The sequence below is a fragment of the Vipera ursinii genome, assembly GCF_947247035.1.
Source record: "Vipera ursinii genome assembly, chromosome: 1".
Taxonomy (NCBI): domain Eukaryota; kingdom Metazoa; phylum Chordata; class Lepidosauria; order Squamata; family Viperidae; genus Vipera; species Vipera ursinii.
In genome coordinates this window covers 176,580,723-176,607,009 of record NC_139512.1, presented here as the reverse complement: position 1 = coordinate 176,607,009, position 26,287 = coordinate 176,580,723, and the positions used below count along the sequence as shown (strand labels likewise).

The 26,287-nt window shown below is 37.5% G+C and overlaps 1 protein-coding gene across 1 annotated transcript; it reads right to left on the bottom strand.

The window, feature by feature from the left end:
- Positions 1 to 8,015: 8,015 nt before the first annotated feature.
- On the bottom strand, positions 8,016 to 11,827 carry CTLA4 (cytotoxic T-lymphocyte associated protein 4; the record flags this gene model as incomplete). The annotated part of the gene is made up of 4 exons (XM_083350821.1): positions 11,669 to 11,827; positions 10,369 to 10,722; positions 9,281 to 9,387; positions 8,016 to 8,072 (listed from the first exon to the last, which is right to left on the bottom strand). Exons 1-4 carry the CDS (start codon positions 11,724 to 11,726, stop codon positions 8,016 to 8,018), a joined length of 576 nt encoding a protein of 191 aa, XP_083206947.1. The 5' UTR covers positions 11,727 to 11,827.
- Positions 11,828 to 26,287: the final 14,460 nt, after the last annotated feature.

The following is a 26,287-nucleotide window of genomic DNA, read 5'->3' as shown; positions in this document are numbered from 1 at the left end:
TCTGAGCCACAGTCAGCTCCTGGTCTTGTTTTTACTGACTGTATAGAGCTTCTCCATCTTTGGCTGCAGAGCATATAGTCAATCTGATTTCTGTGTTGACCATCTGGTGATGTCCATGTGTAAAGCCGTCTCTTGGGTTGTTGGAAAAGAGTGTTTGCTATGACCATCGTATTCTGTTGACAAAATTCTATCAGCCTGTGCCCTGCTTCATTTTGTACTCCAAGGCCAAACTTGCCTGTTATTCCAGTTATCTTTTGGCTTCCTACTTTAGCATTCCAATCCCCCATGATGATAAGGACATCATTTCTGGGTGTTAGTTCTATAAGGTGCTGTAGGGTTTCATAGAACCGGTCAATTTCATCCTCTTCAGCACTGGTGGTTGGGGCATAGACTTGGACTACTGTGATATTGAATGGTTTGCCTTGGATTCGAACTGAGATCATTCTGTCATTTTGAGGATTGTATCCCAGTATTGCTTTTCCTATTTTTTTATTGACTATGAAGGCTACTCCATTTCTTCTGAGGGATTCTTGCCCACAGTAGTATACCTGATGGTCATCTGAATTAAATTCACCCATTCCTGTCCATTTTAGTTCGCTGATACCTAAGATGTCAATGTTTAGTCTTGTCATCTCTTGTTTGACCACGTCCAGCTTTCCTTGATTCATGGATCTTACATTCCAGGTTCCTATGGAGAAAAAATCTTTACAGCATCGGATTTTCCTTTCACCACCAGACATATCCACAGCTGAGCGTCCTTTCGGCTTTGGCCCAGTCGCTTCATTCTTTCTGGCGCTACTAGTACTAGCCCTCTGCTCTTCCCCAGTAGCATGTTGGACGCCTTCCGACCTGAGGGGCTCATCTTCCAGCGTCATATCGTTTTGCCTTTTGGTACTGTCCATAGGGTTTTCATGGCAAAGATACTGGAGTGGGTTGCCATTTTCTTCTCCAGTGGATCACGTTTTGTCAGAACTCTCTGCTATGACCTGTCCGTCTTGGGTGGCCCTGCACGGCATAGCCCATAGCTTCATTGAATTACGCAAGCCCCTTCGCCACGACAAGGCAGTAATCCATGAAGGGGAATAATATAATAAATATAATAATATAATATAATATAATATAATATAATATAATATAATATAATATAATATAATATAATATAATATAATATAATATAATATAATATAATATAATATAATATAATATAATATAATATAATATAATATAATATAATATAATATAATATAATATAATATAATATAATATAATATAATATAATATAATATAATATAATATAATATAATATAATGTTGTTATTCCTGCCTTTTTAGTACTTTGGTCAACTCAAGGTGCAAACATGCCTAATGCTCCTGACTCTTATTTTTCTCATAACAGCGCTATGAGGTGTGTTGGGCTGAGAGAGAGAGGGATTGACACAAGGTCACCAGTAGTCTTTCATGCTTAAGGGAGGCCTAGAACCCATAGCCTACCAGTTTCTAGGCCAGCACTTTCACCACTATACCTAACTGGCTTGAAATTATTTTTAATTTTGGGAATAATTCCTAAAATGAAGTCTCATATTCTGTATTTTTCTTAAAATTTCGCAGAGTCCATTCAGACAAAAGTGCTAGTACAGAGGTGTCCAAGCTTGACGACTGTAAGACTTGTGGACTTCAGCTCCCCGAATTCCCCAGCCAGCATGGGGTCTAAGAGCTGTCAAGTTTAGACAACCCAGGGCTAGATGTACCATACATAATGTGTGTGTTTGTGTGTGTGTGTGTGTGTGTGTGTGTGTGTGTGTGTGTGTTTTAAAATAAATTCTGTGGAGGATAACAAGCCTTCCATCTCTGGCAGGGCTAAGTGCTTGTGGCTAGATCTGTAGAGTTCCCTAATGTGATCCTTTGTAAAACCTACATTTCCAGCAGAGTTTGATCTCCATCTTGCAGCTGCCTAACAGGATTCCTGTAGGGCAATCTTTCTTTCCTGCAGGCCTGTCGCTCAGATGCCCACCACTGCCTGACATTACCAATAAAGGAACTATGACCAGGCTCTGAAAAACAGCAATTTCTTTAAATATGTATAACGTACATCCAGATCCAATTGTTTTGAAAGTCAGGGAGTTCCCAATTCTCAAGAGTCAAGATGAGAAAATAGCATCAATCTCCTCTTGGATATTATTATTAACTGTTACTGTGATTTATTTCACCTACCGGGTGATAAATTAGAAAAAAGGGGTGCAAATCTTGCACTGAATGTGTCTGTCACTTTCCTAAGTGATGAGAAGGTTCAGTATTTGTCTGGATTTGATTTTCTTTGGTTAACAAAAATCATAGGAGGCTTTAAATCATTTGTAGCCTCTGGATTGCTGACAAACATCCAAGTAGTACATATGTAACTCTGTGTGTGTGTGTGTGTGTGTGTGTGTGTGTGTGTGTTTATAGGTATGTGTGCGTGTGTGTATGCGCGTGTGCACGCACACACGCACACGCGCACACGCGCACGCACATACACACACACACACACCTATAGGAAAGGAAGAAATCTGTTCCTTAGATATGTATAATAGAGCCCTAGTGGGAGGATGTCCAGGATTGTAAATTAGCAGCTATTCCTTCAAAAAGAACAGATGAAATTAGTTATTGTTTGTACCATCTTCTGCATCCCTGATGTGCTTCAATAGCTTAATCATACGTCCACTTCTATGGTAAAATTACAGTTTGTTTGTTTTTTTTAGCTATGCTGACACAATAGCAGCTACATCAACCAATAGTACTTGCCTTCGTAAATCTGGCAGCTTTTTCTGAATCTTTTGGGGAAATCTTAAATTAGTCTCACTAGCCATGGAGAATAATGTGATTAATAATGTCTAAAATCAAAATGCAGTTTCCTAGGAATTAATACATAGCAGGCTGGTAAGAAACACAGAAGAAATTTGGACAAGGACTTACAGCAGCTTTGCTACATGCAAGTCTCAAATGGAAGCCTAGAAAGAAGCTGATAAGGTGGTCTTCAAAAGGAAAGAAAATACCCACATTCAGGGGATTTAGATCAATCTAAACAATTTAGATTGTTTTATTGGGCTTCCTAAAGATGAAGTCCCTATGGCCCAAGTTGTTCCTTACACCTATTGATTGCCTCACTTTCATCTAAATTTCTTGGTATTCTGGTAACTTACACTGTTGCTTAGATGATTGAAATACAGTAATTTTACCTCCTTAAAAAATAACAAGATTTTGTTAAGTGTAAATTTCACTGATAAATGATCAGTAATAGAGATTGATGTAATTAGGTATTTGTTTTTTATTTTATTTTATACAGTTTGTTATACTTATTGCTATAATTCACCTAATTAGTATTGCAGCCACTAGAACAATAAAGACAATTGAATATACATTTTTACTGTTGTTATTTTAGTTTTTCATCTTTAGACTCCCCACCATCCTTTTCTTTGTTTTATCTAAATGAACCATAGTTTTATAGTCATGCTATTGACATTCAGCTTTAGAATACCTATAGATTTTTGTGATTTAGCCATTTGTACTTAATCATTTTTAATATTATAATTATAATCTGAATGAGATTGATACTATGTTTTAATATTTGGGTTTTAGTTATTTTTAGAGTATGTAGTTTAAACTATTGACACAATGGAATGCCTTCAATTACACTCTTGCATGTAAATTTTTTTGGTCAGTTACTGAAATATATGATGAAGCAGGTGGAAACCACCGAAGTGGGATTAATTATCTTGACATTTCACAACTCAAGTGTTACCAAGTACATTCTACAGTAATCAAAACTGTGTGTTAGAGGTACACGTACAGTTTCTTATTCAATTTCTACATTCAGCTGAATTATCTGATATTCCCTGGCAGTCTTCTTATCCACTCATCTGGCCAATAAACAAAATCAGCCAAGGTTTTTCAGGTGCAGAAAAGCTGCCCAGCTGTGAGTTTTTGCAGAATGACATGGTACAAATACTGCAGGGTCTTATGAGAAAGTATTGATATCTCTAATTAACAATCCCCTCTCTCTCATTTGTCTCTTTTTCCATTTTATTTATGAATGAAAGAGGCCAATGAATCCAATCTCCTGCTCGATTGCAAGGGCTGGAGCTAATAGGAGCGGAACCAGTTCTGCTCCTGGCAAACATAACTGCTATGAAAACACTTTGTCCCCAATTCAAGGTTTAAAAAGGGCTTCTTTTTGCCTATAATAAAGCCACCTTTATCTACCCAGTTGACATCTAATTTGTTATTGAATATGGGGTCAAGGGATGAGTTTCAGGAGAGTCAAGATTTATTGCTACGTCCTTTTGAACATTGTGCATGACTGTGCATGAATCCAAATTCACTTTACTAGTTCACCAGGATTTCTGAAAATTACTTAATTATTAAGTTAGTTATATAATTTTTATCCAGTTTGATTGACCATAAAATAGTTTTATCAGTTCCCTAGATTGCAATTCATCTGGTCCAGGAGACTGAAACTCATTCAAATAACAAAATAATTCCATGATCAGATATTATTGATCTCGAGATATATATCTATTAACCTCTCCTGCCTTTGGAATCTACTTATCATATTCTCACTTAGGTCTACTTGTGCAGTGCAGAATATTGGACAATTTTTGCTCTCCAATGATATCAATCAATTCTGGTTGAACTGTATCTTCAACAGCAAAAAAATCGTGAGGTCAGTTTCTAGCTTGTCTCCAGCCTTTCTCCATTGGCATCCAGGTTTAGGATTGACAGTGGTAAAGTTCCTACTCATCATAGCTGATTTTATTAATATCATTTTTTTAAAGTCCAGGGTATGTGTTTGACTATGTTCAGGTTTAACTTTCCTTAAAAATCTAGCATTATATGAGCACTTTCTGCAAATGTTCCTGCTATCTCCACTTTAAGAAATGTAATCTTATTACTATCATGGAGAGACAATCCTCTTGTTTTTTTTCCTTCCTTTAGAGGATGAGAAAGACAAAGCAGGAGTTTTCTGGAAGAATCAAGCTTGGCAGAATTTATCTCCCAACAAATGTGAGGATAATAAAAGGCTTCCATCACTACAATGGATTTACATTTTAATGTTTGGAAGCATTGCCATGATTAACTATCTGAAGTGCTGAGCAGGAAAGAATAATTGTCAAGGGTTAGAATACCATGCAATTCATTCTCAATTGCTTCTGTTTCTTTCAAAAAAAATATTCTTCAGTTGCTAGAGTTGCAGTTATTGGTATCATCCTACCAAGTCTCTGTTTTACCTATGGTATTAAATATTTGTACTTTATTAGTAAGAACTGAGGTTCAACATATTAATTTCCCATAGTCTAAGCATAAATGAATGGATTATGAGGACCATTAATTTTGAATCAAGGTTCTAATTAAGTTTTTTAGCAGTTTAAGATGTTCCATTTCAGCAACACCCCCACATTCTACAGTGCACAAGTCTATAATTGAGATCCTTTCTTTACAATTTTCATTTGCCCCTACTTAGGGTTTTCATTCCATTCTTTTCCTCTCGGTTGCATTCTGTTTAAATCCCTCTTAATCCAGATCACCAGATCACATTTTTAGCATTATTTGTCAGGTATAATTCATTTTGTGCCAGTCATTCATCAAATACATATGTTAATTCCTTGCATGTTTTCTCTATCCTCATGTATTTATATATATTTATATCCTATACACACACACACACACACACACACACACACACACACACACACATGTATATGTGTCTTTATATATGTGTGTGTGTGCCAAATAAATATCTGGATGACGTTTTAGTAAACATTTCATTGTACTCTTTTTAAAGAACCACCACCCCTTCTTTTGTATCCCAGCCACACACTTCATTAGCATACTCCCTAAAAGCTTTTGAAGAGTCTTCTTAGAAACAATAAAAAATGTACTTCTGTTAGCACAACACAAGTACATTGGATGCACAAGCTAATTAAGAGTGGTTCTCAAGTACATCAAGAATTATCTTGAATTCTTGAGACAAAATATATTGCATTTTGCTTTCCATATATATCTTTAAAGTTACATATAACCTAATGAATGGGATTAAACAATGACTTAGTAGGAGTAGAGGCAATTTGGTGTAGGGGTTAAGGCAACTGGCTACAAACTGGGAGACTGTGCATTGTAGTCCCCCTTTAGACACAAAGCTTGCTTCCTGACCTTGGACCAGTCATTGTCTCTCACCCCTTAGAAGGAGGCAAGGTCAACCCACTTCCAAAATCTTGCCAAAAAGACTGCAGGGACTTTTCGAGACAATTGCCAAAGACAAAAAAATAATCCTTGGTGGAGCAGTGGGCTAATGCCTCCTTAAGTAACACCAGCTGCCTGCAATTAGTGCAGGTTCGAGTCCCACCAGGCTCAAGGTTGACTCAGCCTTCCATCCTTCCGAGGTAGGTAAAATGAGGACCCAGATTGTTGGGGGCAATTAAGCTGACTTTGTAAAAATGCCGCTTGGTGTGTGTGTGAAAGCCCTAATAAGCAGGCATATACATAGAATGAAGGCTATTGCTAAGCTTGTAAGCCACCCTGAGTCTTCGGAGAAGGGCGGGATATAAATGGAATTAAAATAAAATAAATAAAAATAAAATCCCTTGTTATGGAGTGTGTGTATGTGTATAAAACAAAAGAATGCCATAAAGAAACACCTCGCACTGCTATAGAAAATACATTGATATATACTCTTTGGAGTCTCCCTTTCCCTCAAAATTCCTGAAATATATGTTTCATTAGCTTCAGTAATGTTTGCATAATTATAAACATTTGTATATTATGTAGACTTTTTCCTTCTTTTTTGAAATCTCTAGTATGCCAGAATCTTTAGTTAACTTGAGGATTAATATTTTTCTGTGGTTCATCTCACATGCAGTTAGTTACTGTATACTTCCTTGCAAAACAGACAATCACTGAAATACTTTGACACACTTTTATTTTCCAAACATTCCTTAAATAGAATGGCAAAAGGAGATTGAAGCAAAGTTGGGGATGAAGTATAGAAGCTCAGAATAGATGGTAAGAATGAAAGTGTTTTAAGAGAAAGAAAAGGCTGGCATATATCTGAGCATACACAAACACACACACACACCAAGCTCAGGTAGCAGTGAGAAGCTCTTTCAGGAAAGAAAGAAAATGTCTTACTTCTTGAATTAGAATGTAAAGCTTGGTCTGTGGTGGTGAGGCAGCAAAGACTTTAAAAACATTTGGCAGTGATAAATGCATATACATTTAACAGTTAAGGCAGGGGTCTTTTATGACTTGTGGACTTCAACGCTGGCTGAAGAATTCTGGTAGTTGAAGTCCACAAGTCATAAAAGGGCCAAGTTTGAAGACCCCTGAGTTAAGGGGATACAAGTGAGGAGAATTGGGGCCTAAGGGAAGATGGAGGTTTGTTATTCTGATTCCTGAGTTTATCTCATAGTCAGATCTAAATGTTATCATCAGGAAGCATCTTTGGAGTATAGGCTTCCTGGCCTTACTCTAATTTGGTTTTGTTGCTATAATTTTATTTAATCGGTTATGTTAAGGCCTGATCTTGTCTGCTTCCTCTGCAATCTGCCTTGGTTTGCTTCTACAAGAAATCCAAATGTTATAAAAAAAATAAGACCAAAATCAAGTTCATTTGGCCAATGGAAAAGTCGAGCTCAGAAACCAATCCAGCTAATCTGGAATGGAGCACTCCACTAAATACTTTATCCACTAATTGGACTGAATATAACATGAGGCTATTACTATTATAAAGAAATTTGTGGTAATTTTTCACAAAGAAACTTAACCTTGCTCTAGGGAAAGGTATCGATGCATTCAAATGAATTCAATGATTCAATAGATTTGTTATTTAATTTCAGCATTTACGTGTTAATACATTGCCTTGCCTCTCATTCTCCAAACTGGAAATTATAATTATATTCCTAGTTATTAGGAAATTCATTCTTTTAATTGACACTTCATAGAAGTCATTTTTTTTTCCTTTTTCCATTGAAGTCCTTTTCTTTCTGATTACATTGGTATCATTTTCTCATAAGCCCCTGGAGAAAAATAACCTTTTTTTCTGACCTGTAAAATAAAAAAAAATGTTATCTGAAACTGCAAGTAAGAAAGGTTTTAAATGCTATTGTAGATTTTTATAAGTTGATATATCTATAATCTGCCAATAGCAGTTAGTAATGATTACTCTAAATTCACAATTGGTTATTGTAAAATGCCAATTATGACAATATCAGGATTGTAGTGTGGAACAAGATGGGTAGTTTATGGACTAAATTTGACATGGAAGTGAATTCACAGATATTATCATTTGGTTGCCTGTTGCTGGAAGCAAATATAGTAAAAAAGTCTTGAGACAAAAACTGTGTGTAGAATTGCTTTGTTTCCTTATGAGCTGTCTTTTAAAAATAACAATATCTATAAAGTAAAGCAATAGTAATTATGATTATTTTTAACACCAGGATGTTGGTTTTGCACAGTAAGATCTAAGCAGATCACCTGATTCAATCACATTCATTGAAGCAAAACAAAATGTAGTTAGTTACCATTTAAGACACCATATAATAATGAATTTGCTACTGTATCTGTGTGACACCAAAATGGTGACAACTAAATGAATCCTATTCATTATACATAGATTCACTTGGATTAAGAATATTTGACCATTTAATAACATTTGAGTGATTAAAAAAACGACGGAAGTTGAAATCTCACTTGAATCTTGCCATCAGGCAGAATTAAGGAGACTCTATTTTCTGGTGTTTACTGCAGGCGGGAGAAGGTGAAGACTGATAACTAGTTCAGTTTTCTAAGTTATATTCAGGGATTAGTGCAATTCACCTAATATATTTCTGATATATTTTTCTGTTCCCAGCAAGGGTATCACAGTTTTACATACCTCCCTTTCCCTTTGCAAATGGTGGAGTTCATTATGGTGGTAAAACTCATGCTATCATCACCTCTGAAGTCAGGAGGCAACTGATGGAAGTTTTCATAGCTCTAAAGGACCTCAAGTCATTTTGTGCACTTGGCAGAGCACCAAAATCATAAACTGGCCATGGCAGTCCCAAAATGTATAGCTAGCAGGACCTGAGGTAGTTCTTTGTTAGTTACAAGAACTTCCAACCCAAAATCCAGAGGAGGACTTTATTTTACTTAGCTTAAAATATGCATAGTGTGTGAAAAATTCTCATAACTCTAAGGGTGTATGTTCATTAGAGTAATAAATTTTCTTGATTTACTTCCCATGTGGAGTGTTGTATTATGATACTTACCATGTCTACCATAATGAAGATTGTGATTAAAATGCTGTATCCAAGCAACCCAAAAGCTACTGGTACTAAGATCCAAAGATAGAGATGTTTATCTGGGCATGAATCTACATCTGAAATTTTATACATAAAAAAATAATCATTCCAAAGATTCTACAACAAAAATGTTAAAGACTAAGCAATATTGCACTAAATCAGAACAAAATAAATTATATTTTAACACAGTGAGGAAAAATATAGTTACTTATTTATAATGTCTTTGTCTAGGTTCATCTTGAAACCTTCAAAAGATTATGGAGATTTTTAGATTTAATCAAAAATGCCTTCCTAGATATGCATTGCTAGGCTACAAACTTCATGGAGTGGGAATGTGTCAAAACTATTCTTTTTACATTTCCATGTAGATAAATAAAGTGATGCAGCAACAACAGTGAGATTTGCTACATTTCATAAAGCATCAAAATAGCTTTATAGCATTTTGATGCTTCTGTGCAGATAAAATAAATAAATAAATAAATAAATAAATAAATAAATAAATAAATAAAGAACAGAACTAAAGAACCTGAAAGACTTTTTAGGCAACACAAATTTGGTTTGGGAAAAACTGCTCAGTTCTAGAAAGAGGATCACATCCCAGAAAAAAAAAAAGTAAGCCCCTTCTTTTCCTTGTATTGTGACCTGGATTGAAACGCCTAGAAGTAATCTAGCGTTATTTACAAATACTCATAATTAGTTGACTCAGAGGATTTGGCTAATATGGTTGATTGGGAATAGTGCTATTAATGAACTCAGAACTCAATATGCTAAAAAAAATTAAAGCAATTAATTGCTTTAGCAATCCTAACTCAACTCAATTATATGATGGGATATGCTGGCTGGGGAATTCTGGGAGTTAAAGTTCATATATCTTCAGATTGCCTAAGTTGACAGACATTGCTATATGGCCTTTGATAAGCACTCATAAGGGAACCTTATGCAAGGCATGTTGTTGGGGTTACAAATTACTGTATTAGTCAATTTCAAACAATCAGCTACATTCATGAATTGCTTTTCTCAACAATTTTTTAAAGCACCTTTAGGTTTTCTCTACCTACCAATGACAAGGAGTTGGGTCCCTTTTCCTTTTACTGGATAGTAGGGTGGAGGGGATATCCGTTCAATCTGGCAAATATACAAACCAGCATCACTTGACTGTAGACTCAAAAGTGTTACATTTACCCAGTCACGGCCAGGATAAACTTGGCATCTGTGGTTTTCCTTCTTGCTGCCTAATGTGATCCCAGTGCTAGTAAAGACTGAGGCACAGATCTCAATTGACTCATTGTCTTCTGCTTTAAGTAAAGTTACTTTTAGATCTTCAGCATTGCCAATGTTCTTGATTTTACACTCAAAGTACGCGGTCTCTGATCTCTTTACCACCATGAATGCTGGCTGGGTCACTTCCATGACTAACACAAAAACAAAAACAGAACAGAGTTTTGCAAATATATATATATATATATATATATATCTTTGTAAGAAAAAATCCTAGCCACAAAAAGGGATGATACTGATTTTTCAGTCATTTATGTTTTTTTAATGCATGTGTTTAGGTATACTTTCAACATTGATCTAGTAAGTCTTTCAAACCAATTTATCTTGGTTTAGGATACCTTATTTACTATAACTTTCCTATTAGTTGCTTAACTGTTTTTATAAAGACTGAGTAAAAGAGAACTAATTTCCCAAGACTATGCAGAAATTATATGTATAGTCAGTGGCGGGATTCAAATAGGTGAACAACCGGTTCTCTGTGTGGATGCTGCTTCTGGAAGTTTATTCTGGGCCTGGGCAACAAAAAATTAGCTACCAGTTCTGCCAAACTGATGCAAACTGGCTGAATCCCACCACTGTCTATAGTTTAACTGGAATGTGCAATAGAGTATCTACATAATTATATATAAAATTTAGCAGACAATATAACAAATGTATTTTACTGTCTTTTCTTCCTTCTTAATATTTTCTCCCTTATATATTATAGTTTGCCAGCACATCCGCCCATCATATCTGGGGTTGAATTTTGTAACTAAGAATTTAGTAATTGAAGATGTTTCTTCTCCTCCATAATCCCTTTTTCTTTATTGCCATGTTTTCATATTATAAACCTGCTAGTATGTGGCATTTTATTTCCTAAGTTATACTTCTTGATTGAACAACAGAGTAAAAGTAATATGGAAAAAATAACAACAATATACAGTTTGTGAGAGCTTTTGGGCAATAACATGTTTTCTTATTCTTTGCAAGGTACAAATAACAATTCCCACCACATCAATAGCCCAGTTGCCATGAATTATTCACATCTCTTCTTGACCATTCTTCAACCCTAAAAAAATTTGACCACTTTGATCGACCCACCTTTTGTGAAGCCAGAAGCTATGTTGTAAACCACAAGGGTTAGCAGAAGTGAAATCATCTCTCAGTCAGATGTTGAATCCAAGTCACTTCAAGCTGGAACAATTCAAGTCTTTAGGTAGAATGCCAAGTTACTAGGAAGATACTTTCTCAGAATTACAAGATTTTGTTTTGACAAAAATGGGAGAATGCACACTGTTTATGTATGAGGAAATAAGAAATAGATGCACACACAGAGAGAAAAATACCTGAAAAGGTAATCAAAGTTTTGTTATGGCTTTTTGAAAAGGAAGTTGTGGGTTGGCTCAAGGCGTGCACAACTAACCTCAAACAGCAATGAGCAAAGCAAGAATTCATCAAAGAGCAAAATCAGTTAATTTGAAAAGTCTTGACCTGAAGGCATTTAAGATGTGCGATTATCCAATAATTCTGGTGTTAATTTATTTCTTTCAATCCCTATGTAGTTTTCATTCAAGAAAACAAAATGTATTTTATGTATAAGTTATTACAATCAAATAATGTCCACAATACATATCGCTTCAATTCAGTTAAAGCTCCAGTCCTCGTCATCATCCTTTTCTGAGACCTGGATTCTGGCAACATGAAGCTTGCTCCAGTGAGCCCTACAGACCAAGACTATATTGTTAGGTAATTACATTTTAAATGATGTCAGAATGTTGGTTAGTCAATAATATAGAGTTGCTATATGAGATGATCAGCTATATAAATGTAACAAATAAGTACTACAGATATTTTTTATGTTGTCCATTAACATATTGACACAGAATGCTTGTGAATTCAGAAAAAATACAGTCTGTGTCACTATATGTGTGTGTGTGTGTGTGTGTGTGTGTGTGTGTAAATTTTTTGGATTGCTAACAAAGAATATGGCCATTTCATATATATATATTCTTTGAATTTTGATTCTGGATGGTCATTTGGATTTGAACATTTTGTTCCAAGGTCTCCTGTGTTTCCAATAGAAGGGATGATGGATTTACCCTACTCAAAGAACTTAGTAATCATGATAAACAGAGTTCAGCCAACATTCTTTTTTGTTTTATTTGACTATCTACTCAAAGAAATCAAATATGTTGAACTTCTTCTGGAATACTATCCCTCTGGCATAATCAAGGAATGATACCTCAAAGATTACCATCAATGCACTGTGAAATACATACAAATAAACTAAATATATCCATGAAAGTAAAAGACAATCTGTTCTCTTAAATAATAAGGCTGCGTGAATCTCATCTGCAAGAAAGAAAATGCCCCATTGCTTTCTACAATAGAAAGGAAAAGCAGCTTGCAATGAACAGAACTATTTAACCATTTCTTTCTACATTTTTGATTAATCTGATTAGTAATTGTTCTTTCAGCTATCAATGCTGAGATTCAAGGTGCTGGTGATGACCTATAAAGCCCTAAATGGCGAGGGTCCGGGATATTTGAGGGAACACCTGCTGCCAGCATCAAGCTCCCTTCGTCCAGTGCGCTCACACAGGGAGGGTCTTCTCAGGGTGCCGCCGGTAAGAGATTGCCGGCGGATAACACCCAGGGGGAGGGCCTTCTCTGTGGGTGCGCCTTCCCTTTGGAACCAGCTGCCAGTGGAGCTGAGGACTGCCCCCGACCTTCGTTCATTTCGCCGGGACCTGAAGACCTGGCTCTTTGAGCTCTCTGGCCCAGGCTGAGAATTTTTTAACTGGGCTTTCTATTTTAAGGGATAATTTAATCTTTTTTCATTGTTTTTTAACTTTTGTATTTTGTATTGCTGATTTTAAATACCCTGTAAACCGCCCTGAGTCCTTCGGGAAAGGGCGGTATATAAATCTAATAAAATTAAATTAAAATTAAATGCTGGGGATTGATCTTGGAATCTAGTAAATACCAACTCTGTCCTCTGTCGCTGAGTTGGCTCCATCACATCTCATCCCAAATGAACATGCCAAATCAGCTTAAAGTCTAGACTAATTAGAATTCATTATTACAGATATCTAACCCAACATTGCTTCTTACTGCACACCTATTGGGAAGGCAAGGCAGGGGCTTCCAGCAATTGAATATAGTGCAGTAGAACCTTTTTTTTATCATAGGTTTCAATGATTCACTGTTGATTTACTTTTAATTTAAACTGTAATTACATGTTTTTTACAGATAGAGAACTATCTTTTTTGCTTCTATATGTTAAGTACATGATCTGGGTTGTTTTTGTCTTTTAACATTACTTCCATTTTCATTTTGATTTCCATTATTGATAATCAATGTCTTGTCATTTACTTCAGAAACATCCAGTCATAAATATAGTGGCCATACTTTGTTTTCATGTCATAATGAAACTCATAAATATATTCACATACCGTGTGTTACTGCCATTGCCACCACATCTTATCTTTCAATTCTTTCAGCATAAAAAAGTGTTAAACAAGCAAGTTTTCTCTGTTATTTGCACAATACTGAGGCCAAGTCACAAAGAAATCTCAAGCTATGGCAATTAATTGAATTAATTAATTGATTTCTCCAGTTTAATTGACCAGAATTTCCAGATGTGCACAAAATATTTTGGAAAGAACCTTGAGGGGAAAAGAAATGTAGCAGTATTGCAATGTAGATAGAAAACTTCGAGAACAGTGAAATGCTGTTGGGCAAGAAAGAAAAGAGGAGAGAGAGAGAGTAAATTGCATGAAAATGGGCATCAGAGTCTGATCAGAAGGAAACTCATATTCTTATTGTGGTCTCAACTGTTTCCTTTGGAGTGAAATGTGTGGCTTCCCTGTTTAGAATAATACCACTGTGGGCTTTGCACAATCTTCTGGAGATTTTTTAAGCCAGAGTGAATTGATACCATTCATTTTTTTCATCTACAATTGTCCATCAGTGTAGGTGCGTATCTAAAACCTTGTTCCTGATATACCAGTAACTGAATAGGAAAGAGAAATTACTGTTTTCCATCCCTATAAAACATATTTTGTGCACATCTGGAAATTCTGGTCAATAAAAATGGAGAAATCCATTTGTTGATTCAATTAATTGCCATAGCTAGATATTGGGGGGGGGACTTGACCTCAGTATTCTGCAAGTAACAGAGGAAAGTTGCTTGTTTAACGCTTTTTTGGTGCTGAACGAGTAGCTTCCATCCACCTGGATAGAAATTACTATAGTAATTTATCTTTACTATAGAAGGATAAATTTACTTCTATTTTGAAAAGCATGATTCTTCAAGTTAATGAGTAGCTACATCTAGATCACGGAACTCACATCTAGCAGTTGTCTAAATTTCTGAAACTCTGAGATCTCTGTAGTACCAGACAATCATTCTTTAACCTGACATGACATTTTTGTGGAAAGTGTGATTTTTTTCAGGACTTTACAACCCATTGGCCAACTGCAATACAGGTAATCCACAGCTTACAACCACAATTGAGCCCCAAATTTTTGTTGCTAAGCAAGACAGTTGTAAAGTGAAGTTTGCCCCATTTTATGACTGTTCTTGTCATAGTTATTAAGTGAATCACTGCAGTTAAGTTAGTAACCCGGTTGTTAAGCGAATCTGGCTTCCCCATAGACTTAGCTTGTCAGAAGGTCACACAAGGGGATCACAGGATCCCGGGACAGTCTAACTGTCATAAATGTTGCTAAGTGTCTAAATTTTGATCACATGACCACAGGGATTTGTGCAACAGTCATAAGTGTGCAAAATGGTCATAGGTCACTCTTTTCAATGCCACTGTAACTTTGAACGGTCACTAAACGAACTGTTGTAAGCCAAGGACTATCTGTATAGACCAGGGGTCAGCAACCTGAAACAGTTAAAGAGCCACTCGGAACCGGTTCCCTCAGAAAAGGAAAAACTGGGAGCCACAAAAAATGTGTGCACATGCACATACATGCGCGCATGCGCAGAACACGGTTTGACTGAAGAGTGGAGCCAAGGTGAGATATGCACCTACCCTGCATATTTGAATTGATTGGTTGAACTTTTTTAGCCCCACTTTTTTTTTGGGACTGCACATGGCAGAGGACCGGGAGCCTCAGGTTGCAGACCTGTGGTATAGAGAGTTAGAATTACTCTGCATCCCCTCTTTGCCTTTCCCTTTTCTTGCTTTTTTCTAGGACACCATTGATGCTGTGAAATTACTGGGGGTAACCAGGCAATCCCTATATTCAGATCAGAGCAAAGGCACATAACACTCAGCTCAGCCTGCAAAATATATACCTTGATGTTTCTATATTATTTATTTATTTATTTATTTATTTATTTATTTATTTATTTATTTATTTATTTATTTATTTATTTATTGAACTTATATACTGCCCTTCTCCCGTAGGACTCAGGGCAGTTCACAAGGCAATTAAAACCATATTACAATACAAAAGTTAATAACAATTAAAATAGATTAAATTATCCTTGATTGAAAATCTAAAACCCCTATAACTCTGATTAAAAACCCAATTACAATAAGTTAAAAATTAAAAATTCTCAGTCCTGGCCAGAAAGCTCAAAGAGCCAGGTCTTCAGGTATTAAACTTTACCAAAGCATCAGCACAACAGTTAACTGGCAAACTGACATGATCTTATCTGTACCAAAAAGTATAGAGGGCTTCAGAGTCCCTGGCAAGCATTGTGAGTAATTGGCCTGGACAGTTACTAGTTATTTCAGCACTAACTCTTTTATGTACATAAAAAGATGGTGATGGCATTTTGGGCGCCAAGCGGTCCCTCCTCCATTCTGCATCTTTAAGAAAACACTTTGGTTGGTGTGAATGATGTTACCCCCCCCCCAATCAGTCTCAGGGTCTTCTGCCTTTTGCCCAGAGACTCTCAAGAGTCTATCTGGATGCTATGCTTTATCTATCCCAGGGGTAGGCAACCTTGGCTCTTTTATGACTTGTGGACTTCAACTCCCAGAATTCCTCAGTCAGCTGACTCAGGAATTCTGGGAGTTGAAGTCCATGAGTCATAAAAGCGCCAAGGTTGCCTACCCCTGAATTCATATACGTACAGGTAGTCCTCAACTTGCAAAAGTTTATTTAGTAACCGTTCGAAGTTACAACTGCACTGAAAAAGTGACTTCTGACCATTTTTCACACTTACAAACATTGCAGTATCCCCATGCTCACATGATCAAAATTCGGACGCTGGGCAACTGACTCCTATTTATGACTGTTGCTGTGTCCCGGGGCCATATGATCACCTTTTGCGACCTTCTGACAAGCGAAGTCAATGGGAGAAGCCCAATTCACTTAACAACCATGTTACTAACTTAACTGCAGTGATTCACTTAACAACTGTGGCAAGAACAGTCATAAAATGGGGCAAAATTCACTTAACAACTGTCTCGCTTAGCAACAGAAGTGAGCGAGAAAGAGAGAAAGAGTCTAATTCATTAGTTATGTAATCCAGCCCTTCATTTTTGAACAGATTATCTTAATGAATTTGGATGCATGCAAAGGCAGAGTAAAATAATTAATAGCTGTAATTAACATTTATTATTAATGATAATATTTGATAATTATTTCACAAGAGTAGAAAACTTCAGTGCAAAGAAGACTTGAGTTGCATTAGCAGTTGGTTCAGCTTCTCCTCTAAGGCCAAATAAAGATGCTATTGAGCTGTAAATCAGTAGGTTTTATATAGCAACAAATTAGTATGACCGTGTCTTGAAATTCCATTAAAATATCTAGCATGCTAAATAGTTTTAAACCCATCAGGTATGTATGATTACCCATCAAATGCTTAATCAACTGACTCTGTTAAGGCCCACTTAGGACTAGGAAAAGATAATGGCTATTAAAGTAGGTCACAATATATGTCTGAGGGGACCGTGTTAAATTTAGAATTACAAGTTGAGTGATCATAGTTATAGAAACTATCGGGAAACTTAAGTACAGTGCATCCTTTGGATGGTGTGACACTGAAGGCTTTATGAATCACAGTCTGAGTATAACACTTTAGAAGATGGAAATTTGATTTTAATCTCTTTACTCAAGCTATGTAATTGAAGTATTTCTTGTCATTAGGGTAAGTTGATGATTTTAAAGCCACCAAGGCCACACAGCCATATACTACACTGCTGTTGTTACATTTGGGCAGCAAATATTTGTTACAGTTATGGAAATGAAAACTTCTCTGCCTGTCTTGCTCTTGTCTTTACTCCTATGGAAGCACGGAAATTCCGAATGCAGCAGTAACTTCACAATGCGAGGATGAGAACTGAGTTTTAGCCCTTGTTGTGATTGCCACTTTATCAAATGGACTGCATTCCTCTTCCTTTTTGGTGAGAATGCTTATCATCATATCTGTCTAAACTAATGCACAGGCAAGCATCAATAAGAGTGTGAGAAGCATAGATACGTTACAGCACAGCAGAGTTGGGGTCTAAGGATGTGAAGAAAGCAGAAGGAGCAGAGGAGAAAGAGAAGCCATCCTTCTATTAAACCCATACCAATCGGGTTTCAGGCCCAGACACAGCACGGAGACGGCATTGGTCGCTCTGATGAATTATCTCTGGCGAGCTCGGGAGAGGGGTTGTTCCTCTGTCCTAGTCCTATTAGACCTCTCAGCGGCTTTTGATACCATCAACCATGGTATCTTACTGCGGCGTCTCAAGAGGTTGGGAGTGGGAGGCACTGTTTTTCAGTGGTTCTCCTCCTACCTTCTGGAATGTTCGCAGTTGGTGTTGGCGGGTGGGCAGATATCAACCCTGAGGCCTCTCGTTTATGGAGTTCCTCAGGGGTCGGTCCTCTCACCTCTCCTGTTTAACATCTATATGAAGCCGCTAGGTGAGATCATCCGTGGTTTTGGAGTGGGGTATTATCAGTATGCTGATGATACCCAGCTTTTCATCTCAACCCCAAACCACTCCAATGATGCCCTCGATGTGATGTCCCGTTGCCTGGAGGCGGTCTGGGTCTGAATGGGGAGAAACAGGCTTCAGCTCAACCCTGACAAGACTGAGTGGCTGTGCGTGCCGGCATCTCAGGAAATTCAGATTATTCCATCTCTTACTATGGGGGGTGAGTTACTACCCCCCGTAGATAAGGCTCGCAACTTGGGTGTCCTCTTAGATTCACAGCTCTCCTTAGACGATCATATAGGAGCTGTGACTAGAGGGGCCTTCACCCAGGTTCGTCTGGTGCGCCAGTTGCGACCCTATCTGGACCTGGATGCCTTGCGTACAGTCACTCATGCACTTATGACCTCTCGTTTAGACTACTGCAATTCTCTCTACATGGGGCTGCCCTTGAGGACCACTCAGAAGCTTCAGCTGGTACAGAATGCAGCCGCGCGAGTTCTGTTGGGGGTCTCCCGATACTCCCATGTTACACCTCTTCTCCGTGAGCTGCATTGGCTTCCAGTTGCCTTCCAGGTGAGATTCAAGGTGCTGGTGATGACATATAAAGCCCTACATGGCATGGGTCCGGATTACCTACGGGAGCACCTGCTGCCGGCGTCAACTTCCCTCCGTCCAGTGCGCTCCCACAGAGAGGGCCTCCTCAGGGTACCACTGGTAAGAGAATGTCGACTGGTGACTCCCCCAGGGGGAGGGCATTCTCAGTGGGCGCGCCAGTCCTTTGGAACCGCTTACCGGCTGAACTCCGGATGGCCCCCGACCTTCGCTCCTTCCGGCGTGATCTAAAAACTTATCTATTCGAACAAGCCGGCCTGGTCTGATTGGTTTGGGGTTTTAACATTGTTTTTAACTAACTTACTGCATTGGGCACAATCATTTAATTTTAAATCTTGTATCCTGTATTCTTATTTTTATTGCCTTGTACACCGCCCTGAGTCCTTCGGGAGAAGGGCGGTATATAAATCAAATAAATAAATAAATAAATAAATAAATAAATAAATAAATAAATAAATAAATAAATAAGTAAATAAGTAAATAAATAAATATTAAAAAACAAACTTCTCCAAACTGAAGCCCTCCAAATGTGGTGGACAAATGGTGCTAAGCTGAGGAAGGCTCAGTGGATACTGGGGCAATATTAATAAGGAAATAACTGAAACAGGTAAGCAAGAAAATTTGAATTAATTCTATCAGTGGCAATTGCTGCCATGTATTGAGAGGATGAATGTCTAGCTGAAGCATGAACAAATTGCTCCCTGTTTGTCCAGCAAGGTGAATTTGTGCCAACCTGTCAGTCCAGAGAATGAAAGAAAAGAAGCAGTCATGAAAACTGACCTTCTTCAGATATGACATGAGCCCTCGTACGTCTACTTAAAATCATCTTCCCATGCAAGTTGAGTTTTCAGTTCATTAGCTGTTGATTTCTGTCTGGTTTCAATCCAAAATACATTCAGAGGAGTGCTGCTGAGGAGTCAACGTGGTTTTAACATTTTCTTATTGGTCTCAGTTTTTCATCTCTCATAATTCCAGTGCTTTTTTTGTGAAAGAAAAAGGTGCCGGAACTCACACATGTCGTACAACCCGCCTTGTCCTACCCTACCAGGTTCCATCCAAAAAAGGTGCCGGAACTCCGTTCTGAGCGTTCTATGACAAAAAAAGCCCTGCATAATTTCATTTCTAAGAATTAAGGCTACTCTATGAGGCAGCATCCATTGGTCTTATTTTGTGGTTTCCCATGGAATTGAAAAGGGAAAAAAGAGGGCAACAGCTCAGGCTGTTCTTCCACTGCTTTCCCCCAACTAATATTGCAAGAGGTGATAATAAGAAGTCGGGAGAAAAGGGCCACAATCCACTGAAACTGGGCATTGCAGTACCTCTTCTTATCTTTTTTTTATAATTAAAGGTGTGTGGTCTGGCTGATGCTCAATATAATATTTAATTTTTAAAATATATTGACTTTTCCATTGTGGTGTGCTAAACATCTTGGCAGCACCAGCAAATCAATTGCATTCTTTTCGTCATGAAGGCATCATGTTTTAACTTAGATGAATGCATGAATAAATGTATTGAATTAGTCAGTAAACCAGATGGAACTGATACCAAAAGACAAAACTCCAGCTATGCATTTTTAAAAATGGGCTGATCTTTACTCTAACATATTAGGAATATGAAAAATATGGAAAATTTTACAGTGCATTCAGCAACCAACTCTTTTCATGCTTTTCTATGGAATGCAGTAAAGTCAAGAGTTGAACAAGGCGAGATCTTAGTCCCTACATACTTACAATCTAGAGTATGCACACAGGACCTACATCTTCGAAAACACCATACTACACAGATGCTCATAAAGTTCATTTGAGAACTAAAGTGGGGAAGGGGACAGAAATGCTCTGGCTTGTGCTCAAACATGGAAGCCCTCTTCAAACTGTCTTATGAAAGGAAAGTTGTAGAACAAACAGATAGATAGAAAATTGGGGGTATATTCTTGTCTTCTCCTTGATACTACCTGTCATTTTAAGCTAGAATACAAGGATTGGATCAAGATTAATGCTGCAAGAGAAGGACTTGGAAACTGATTTATTGTCCCCTGTGAAATAGTTAATATTTCAGTTTCTTTGAAGGGAATGGATCCCTCTAGCACAGCGTTTCCCAACCTTAGGAACTTGAAGATGCGTGGACTTCAATTCCCAGAATTCCCCAGCCAGCTATGCTGGCTGGGGAATTCTGGGAGTTGAAGTCCACGCATCTTCAAGTTCCTAAGGTTGGGAAACGCTGCTCTAGCAACTGGATACACTGCTCCAGTATCTGTGCTTAGATTACCCAACTTGAAGCCATCATCTTGGTAGAGTACATGAGAGAGAGATTTATGATACACTCCAAATTTAAAAAAGCAATTAAAAATTTGTTATCTTAAAGGCTAATGCATCTTGATAGGACCAGGGGGAGTCTTTTTGGTTGCTGACATAACAGATGAATACCTCCTTTTTTCTGATGTTGTAAAGAAAATCATTTATTCTTTTCACAGATTATAGTACCAGGTTAGTTAAAAATTCTTTTATTTAAAAACCCTGATGAAATTTTTCTTAACCTGGATTCTATCCTAGCTCCATAATCTGGGAGCTCGAACCTGAAAAGATCTAGAGATCACCCTGTTGAGAACAACTATCCAAAAGGCTCATTGAACAATGCCTTTTTGTTTTGGTTTAGGTTTACTGCAGGTTAAATTATTCTGAGCATTGGTGCAGTATTTTGTGAGGTTTTCTCAGGCACGTAATATAAGAGTAGACATTTGAAGAGAAAAACATGAATTTGCACAAACTGTACTAGCATCATAATTAAACCAATGGAATCATTTGATTTTTTGCTATAGATTTATAATGGATGGACAGTTGAATATTAATAAGCCTTGACCTCCAGAGTATTAGATCTAAGGAAGAGGAGCGTATTAATTTCCATAGAGGAGAGGTTAGACAAGGCCAGTTTGTGAAGTAATAAACATTTCTTTTCCTTTGAATCTGGAAACAATTTCCTTAGGCTGGCCAGTGACTCAAATAAAATATGGGATATTTCTCTGAATGGGTATTCTGTTCTGATTGATTTTACAGACATTGCATCAGCTATTCTTTGAACCTAACAAATTTATCAATAGACATAAATTGATTAATTTTAAGAATTATTAGCATCAAAATATAGAAATATTTATAGTTGCATTTAGAGCATATATTTTCCTCAGTTTTAATTGTATTGGCTTTTAAATCTAACCATTTATTATTTAAATAATCATTTATTATTTGATTAATGAGGTTACTTGTTCATAGTTTTTTCTTAAACATTTCTTCTGGTTTGCTTATTGTAAGCATTGAATTGGTTTATATCGAGCAGTTTAGATCTTTAGATTTCATTTAGGAATTAAAAAACAGGAAATGTTAAATATTAATACAATTGTATGCCATTGAAGTTGTAATTATAAGAAACTACAGTTCTACTTGTAACTTTCTAAGGAGTAGGTCCTTTAAGATGAGTAATATTATTACATAAATACCTAAAGTGGAATATTCCTAGAATTAGCTACCTATAAGAAGCTTATTGATTATTGGCTGTCTAGTTGAGAATAACTTGCTTTCCAGTTATGGCTAAGAACTTCAGATTCCTGAGTAAAGATCTATGCATCAATACTTCTTCACCAGTGTGATGTCTTTCACATACCAGAGCATGGATGGTTGCTTTTGAATTGTCTTTTTAAGTTATATATTGGTGATCCTGGTCAGTAACAGTAGGCATCATTGTATGCTTGGCATTATATGCCAAGCTTCAGTTCAATAACTTGGACTTGAAGAAAGATCAGGAGGTGAATGTAACTCTAAGATGAGCTATTGCAGAACATGTAAAAAATTGAATTTGGATATAATAAAAATTGTATCTCTCCCAGCCTTCCTTTTTATTGTTACAGCAACCCTAAGATATTACATTCACCTGAGAAAAGAGAAAGTAATTGGTTCAAGTACAGCTTATTTCATGCCCAAAGTGGGATTCAGAACTGGATCTCTTTAAACAATGTCCCAGTTCCATACTTTCTATTTGCCTCATTTCCAGTTAGCTCTTATTATTTTCTGTATTCGGGAATCATTGATAGTCACTCACAGTTACTGAAAGTTCAATAACAATATTCAAAGTCTACATTATTCATGAATGGGGCAACATGGCATAAAATAAAAAAGACAAGACTTTGTTCCTCAGAGAGATCGCAAAGAAATGAATTAGAAACTTAAAGGGCAATGCATTTGATGGGAAGAAGCGTTGTAAACAAAAGGACCTAGCAAAAATTGATTGACTAAAGAACACGGCCCTCCTGTCTCTCATTTTCACAAGGCAATATCATTTATATCAAGCATTACCAGTCTTTTACACAAACTATAGACTTTTCCTCTCTTGGGACTATAGGCTCTGCCCCATTTCTTGTCATAGCACATCTACTTTCAAGACCCCCTCACTTTGCCTTGGATGCTAGTGGAGAATATCCCTTGTCCTTTGCCACCCCTTGCCAATTGTTTGGATGGGAAACAGTTTTGCCCCTCATCTGCTTCCCAGAGACTGAGGAAAGCAAGCAATATGGCAGTGGCATTCTTGGTGTTCCTACTGAATTCCTGAAGTTGGCTTGCCTCCTCTTTCAGAAGCTGGCTTGCTGCTCTCATGCATCACAGAAAACACTGTTCCTCTACCGACTTTTACTTTCCAGTTGTACAGACACTATGTGAAAAAGCAAGATAACAGTGACAAAAAATAATAATCATTTACTGTATGACTACAATATGAACCTTTATGATTTCTGCTACTAAGGAAAGAGACATGGAAGGGTGCAATAAAATGTGTGAGTAAAAGCAATGACTCTGCAGTGGAAAAAAAAACATTTGGGTAATTGGTTGAAACATAAATCCATCAGTTGAGGGTCAAGGAAAATAACAATCTCGCAGAGATGAGTAACGATAAGAAATGTTTTTCAAAGCACATGTCTTTAAATTTTAAATTTTATCACAAACCAGTGGATGCCTGATAATTCCAGAATCAAACTTAAACCTTTATTTTGATAGGTGAAAAAAAAAGTGCCAGAGATGGGGGAATTTGTCAAGAATGTTTGAAATGCAAGGCACACTTGTCACCAGTAGATGGCAAAAACTGGCTGCATAATACATGTACTCAGGGCTTTTTTTTGTCACAGAACGCTCAGAACGGAGTTCCGGCACCTTTTTTTGGATGGAACCTTGTAGGGTAGGCAAGGCGGGTTGTATGACATGTGTGAGTTCCGGCACCTTTTTCTTTTACAAAAAAAGCACTGCATGTACTCACTGGCAATGAGAAAGTAGCAAAACAGAATCAGTCTAAATTATTTGTCAAAGTACTGAATAGAAAACCTCCTTTTCTTCAGAGGTAAGGAATTTGCTACATTGCATGGATTTTTATTTATTTATTTATTTTATTGGATTTATATACCGCCCTTTCCCGAAGGACTCACACAGACAGCTCCAAAGCCCCCAATCCAAAGTTGTTATATAACTATTATATTCTTCACATGGTGGCAAACAGAGGGAACCTCCCCATCTGCACCTGCCCTAGCAGCCCGATTTTCTGCCATGTCCCATTGCTTCATCTCATCCCTAGCTCATGAATAATACAGGCTGAAGCCATCCTTAACTGATGGGTTACAGTTGCATCCCCCCCTTGTTTGGACACAGTTCTAGGGCACAATCAAGGAGTGTAAAATTGGTTAGGCGTTTGTCCCTCCTTAACTTGGAGGGAAGGCAGGTGACTGGCAGTGGCTACAAAGGCCATAGGAACAGGACAGGGGGTTGGCAAAGATAAAAGCAGATGTCAAGGTTTTCTGCAGGAAAACTCAGCAGCTCAGCAGCAAGCAAAAGCTCACAAGAGGGTCTTGCAGATATAACAGCGTTATAGTCAAGAACCACCTCTGAAAGCAGCCTTGGAAGCAAGACTCAGGAAATAATTCGGATTTTAATATGCGTAGAATCTGGCTGTGAGCAATATCTAAGAACTAATTAATAGATCAGTGAGACAGTGATCTCCACAATAGGTGGAAGAGGAAAAGCCACAGCTGCAGGACGGGCGGGGCGGGGGGGGGAGAGAGAATGTCTGAAAAATTCCAGTCTTTTTAATGAGAGCCCGTTTGATATAGTGATGAAGGCACCAGGCTAGAAACTGGAAGATTGTGAGTTCTAGTACTGCTTTAGGCACAAGGCCAGATGGGTGGGAGGGAGCGACTGGTCTATCCACCAAGCTAGCTTTCACGCCTAAGGTTGGACAAGAACTCCTGATCTCCCAGTTTCTAGGGCAACATCTTCACCGCTACACCAAACTGGCTCAACTTTCCAATTTGCCCAGTTTTGCTGGAAATTGTGATATATTTAATACTATGATCTTTGCTGACGTCTTTTTAATGATGGAATAAAGAATTAGCTGTTTCATTATTGCTGAATGGACATTTTTAACAGAATTGTTAAGGATTTTAACTGAAACCTATTTTGGAATTTGCATTGGTGACAACTGCAACAAATTTGTGCTATTAATTCTTAATGACTTCAGTTCTACCAAGGAACGTTGTCATTTTAAGGTATCCTGGAATTCTGATTGTATTTCTACCAGCTAGGGCTAGCTCAACTTTTTCAATCCAATAAAAGATATGAATCAATAGACTGTCTACTAAGACGGCCCTAAAATGCTAAAGGCTAGAGCAGTATAGGCTTTCAGAACTCTTAGAATTTCTTGTTTAGTGGGGTAGTGTGCCATTATTTTTAATTCCTAATTTGAATAGACTTTATTGTTGGCTGTATCCCAGATGAATTAAACAGGGGTCCCTAACCAGTGGGCCATGGTCCACTAGTGAGCTGTGAGCAGTTTGCAACCTGGCCGTGGAAACAGCCAGCGAGCATGCACATGTGCATGAACTTCCTCACTTGCACATCCCCTTTCTCCCCACCACCACCACCCCGCCCACAAAGCTGGAAATGTTGGGGAACTCTGAATTAAAACAAATAAAGCTTATATGTCATCCACAAGGTTCCACAGGTGAGAATGCTGGATTTCCAAAAACTGAAATTAAAAGTGTGTCAGGAGGCACAGAAAATGTTCAAGAGCAAGCAGGGTGCATAGCTTGCAAAGGATATTGCCAAGTAGGCCAAAACTTTCGACCCAGGTGAAAATGTTTTTAGTATTTTTAATAGTAATGTATTTTTATAATCATGAACTGCCCATAGTCATT